The sequence below is a fragment of the Neodiprion pinetum genome, chromosome 3 (genome assembly GCF_021155775.2).
Source record: "Neodiprion pinetum isolate iyNeoPine1 chromosome 3, iyNeoPine1.2, whole genome shotgun sequence".
NCBI classification, from domain to species: domain Eukaryota; kingdom Metazoa; phylum Arthropoda; class Insecta; order Hymenoptera; family Diprionidae; genus Neodiprion; species Neodiprion pinetum.
In genome coordinates this window covers 16,956,378-16,959,858 of record NC_060234.1, presented here as the reverse complement: position 1 = coordinate 16,959,858, position 3,481 = coordinate 16,956,378, and the positions used below count along the sequence as shown (strand labels likewise).

The following is a 3,481-nucleotide window of genomic DNA, read 5'->3' as shown; positions in this document are numbered from 1 at the left end:
CGATTCCATTTCAACGTTCAAAATTAACCGTGGAGAGACTTGCATCCAATGGTCTGTGAATGAGTTGGAGAAATTGGCACATTCGTTAGAAAAGTATTTCGAAACGATTGTACCCATAGAACCGCTCAATTACAATCAACTCAACGAATTTAATTTATCAACGGTGAGTCACATTTGCGAAAAACCGTTTACGCTCGAAGACGTCAAACATTGTGATCACTGTCATTTCACTGGCAAGTACCGTGGTACTACTCACCGAGGCTGTAATCTAAATTTTCACAACTCACATCCTATCCCGGTGATATTCCATAATCTGTCAGGTTACGATTCGCATTTTCTGATTGAAGCATTGGCGACAACTTTTGAGGGTACTTGTTCAAATCTCCCGCCCTCCGCTACATTTTCGACTGCCATAACTGGATCATCGATCTAGGTGGCATGCCAGCACCAACATGCTTCTCTCTCTCTCTCTAAGCGCTCTCTATCTTTCTTATATATACTCCAACCTGCGCAGCGCTGCTGTTTTTCTGCTATTTTCTGCATGTTTGCTTCTCGCTTGGCTGGCGTGTGTCTTCAGACCACATGGCATGTGAATGCGTGATCTATTTTGTATTTGGACTAGTGAATTATTGTTATTAAATGAATTATTGTTATTGAATGGATTAAAATTGTTTGCAACGAAGTTGTTAAGTGCTTTTGGTAAACTCAAGCCACCCAGGTCCCAGTATATTTCACCGAACTCTTACTTGCTTAACCCTTTTCTTTTTACATTTTGGTCCTTCGAGCCGGATATTGGGTAGCTTGGTTTAATTTAAATCAATAAAACGTTGGTGACTGCGTAAACTGTGCTGCGTTGGTGGAATACCAGAATTGGACCTTTAGCGCGAAAATCCGCTTGTGTCATTCGTGTCTGACCACGGTCTTACATACAGGTCCGGAAACTAGTAGGGTGTGGAACGACTCAGATAATGAGGCAATAAGTCTTCGCCGTCTGCAGCGCTGCCCCCTCGGGGTGAGCCAATCATAAATCAGATCCGAACAGCTGATTTTTCGGAATCAACAATCCTGAATAACACTCAAAAATGAAGAAAGATGTGAATAAAAAATGATTGAGATGTTTACTAGCATTCCATGGCGGGCGTGATAATTGTTTTATTTCAACGGAATCCTCAAATGTTTAAGTCAATAAAATCCATAAACATCAAGCGAGGGCTCACAACTTTTGAGACAGTTTGAGATCTTGTGTAGATGATCCACCGTTTACACGCTTTAGACTGAGTTATGAACTGTCAAAAACTTCGATGAGCAGGTTATCTTATCGGTATATATCTATATCTATCATACCCCGGGCCAATGGCGCCCCTAGCGGATATATAGGAAACAAGACCGTGTGCCTCACTAACGGTGACACCCTCTACCACTCAAAAGTGCCGGAGTTACCAGACCTGTATGTAAGACCGTGTGTCTGACATATAACAAACTTTCAAACGGATTCACCTGCTGTCAAGGTCATCTTACATCATCTCCATCGCCTACAGCTTGCAAGAGGACGTATATACTGTCAATTCGCGCCTTTTATATCACTCTTTATCGCCAACTTACGTCTTATTGTTCTCCAATATACTCCAGATTATTTATGGTGTCCGCCAAGCACGTGGTAACGTTCGAGTCCCATCTGAGTGGCCTCAACCACATGGTCACTGAAGTAGGAGACGGCCATGGCGTATGCTCTAACTCCACTTACTGACTGCGAGATTAAACTCGAAGTGCTCGAGTTAATGTGGAACAAAATCTCCGATGCCCACGACAAGCTCACCGGTTGCAAGGACATTGACATGTCCCACAACTATTTCAACGATGCGCGATACACCAAAGCACTAAATCGCTACGTCTTGGTCAAATCTGCGCTTAAGAGTCGTATGGCTGAGCTCGAACCTCGTCCCTTACCTCATTCGCCTCACAATCTTTCTGTTTTCGCTCAAACAATGGCCGCTCATCCACCGCTGCCTACGATCCAGCCTCCAACATTCAACGGAGAACTACTCGAGTGGCAATCATTCAAGAACAAGTTCGCCTGCGCATCAAGGGCATCTTAACACCAACTCACAGCTTCATGACCTCATATCAAGATTCTGGGAGTACGAGGAAGTCCCGTCTACTCTCCAAGAGTCTCTCAGCGCTAAAGAAGCTGAGTGTAAAGTTCACTACATCGCTACTCACTCTCGCGACAGCTCTGGTCGCTACATTGTGCGTTCGCCCTTCAAATCGAACGCTTCGCCACTTGGACACTCAAAAGGCATCGCACAACACTCACTATCACGCTTACTCAATCGCCTCTCGCATCAACCTGAACTCCAGCATCTGTATAAGGATTTTCTCAACGAGTACGAGTCCCTGGGTCACATGCAGAAAGTCCAACTATCAAACGCATTATCTGATGGTTACTATTTACCACATCACGGCGTAATGCGCAACAACAAGATCCGTGTGATATTCAACGGCTCCTGCAAGACCACTTCAGGCTACTCTATCAACGACTAAGTTCACACGGGTTCTAAAACGAAGAACGACATCTTCGATGTGCTGCTGTATGTTCGTCTCTATCAATTTATCTTTTCTACTGACGTGGTGAAGATGTTTCGACAAATCCTGGTACATCCTGATGATCGCAAGTTTCAACGAATATTGTGGATCAACGAAGCTTCAGAAATCCAGCATACTGAGCTCTCTACTGTCACATACGGCACTACGCCAGCTCCTTATCTCTCACGTCGCACGCTTCAGCAACCACAACTAGATGAAGGCCACGACTTTCCACCAGCCGCTGAACCCTTCAAAAAAGGTAGTTACGTTGATGATATCACTGGTGGTGCTGATGATCTGGATACGCTTAATGAGATTACTAATCAGGTTGAAGAGATGTGCCTCAGAGGATGTTTTCCGCTATCCAAATGGAAAAGTCATCATCCGAGATTTGTCAAACGCCAGTCAACGTCATCTGCTAGCTCTGATTCGCATGTATTCAACGAATCTGCCACAAAAAATCTGGGGCTTGCTTGCGAATACGCACCAGACGTACTCAAGTTCACAGGTCACACTCAGCAGAGAGCTGCCATAACCAAACGCACCATACTCTCTGCAACGGCTCAACTTTTTGACCCACTGGGTTTGATCTCACCAGTCATCGTCCGTACTAAAATTCCGATGCAAGACTTGTAACAGGAAAAAGTCGGATGGGATGACACGTTCACTCCGCAGATCATATATCGCTGGACGACATTCCGCGAAGAATTATCTCAACTTTTGCAACTCTCAATCCCTCGCTGGCTCCATCTACGCTCTGATAACTCACATGTTGAGATACATGATTTCTCTGACGCTTCACTGGCTGCAATGGCGGCTGCTGTCTATGTGAAAGTATCTACAGCTACCGAATCATCAACACTAACTCCTGTCTGCTCCAAAACAAGAGTTGCTCCAC

General features: G+C 44.8%; 1 protein-coding gene across 1 annotated transcript; it reads left to right on the top strand.

Annotated features, from left to right (window-relative positions):
• Positions 1-2,634: 2,634 nt before the first annotated feature.
• LOC138190617 (uncharacterized) lies at positions 2,635-3,219 on the top strand. Its single transcript, XM_069134368.1, has one exon. It carries the CDS (start codon positions 2,635-2,637, stop codon positions 3,217-3,219), a length of 585 nt encoding a protein of 194 aa, XP_068990469.1.
• Positions 3,220-3,481: the final 262 nt, after the last annotated feature.

Coding starts and splice junctions, on each gene's coding strand:
- LOC138190617 (XM_069134368.1), top strand. CDS start 2,635: ATGTTTCGACAAATCCTGGTACATCCTGATGATCGCAAGTTTCAACGA.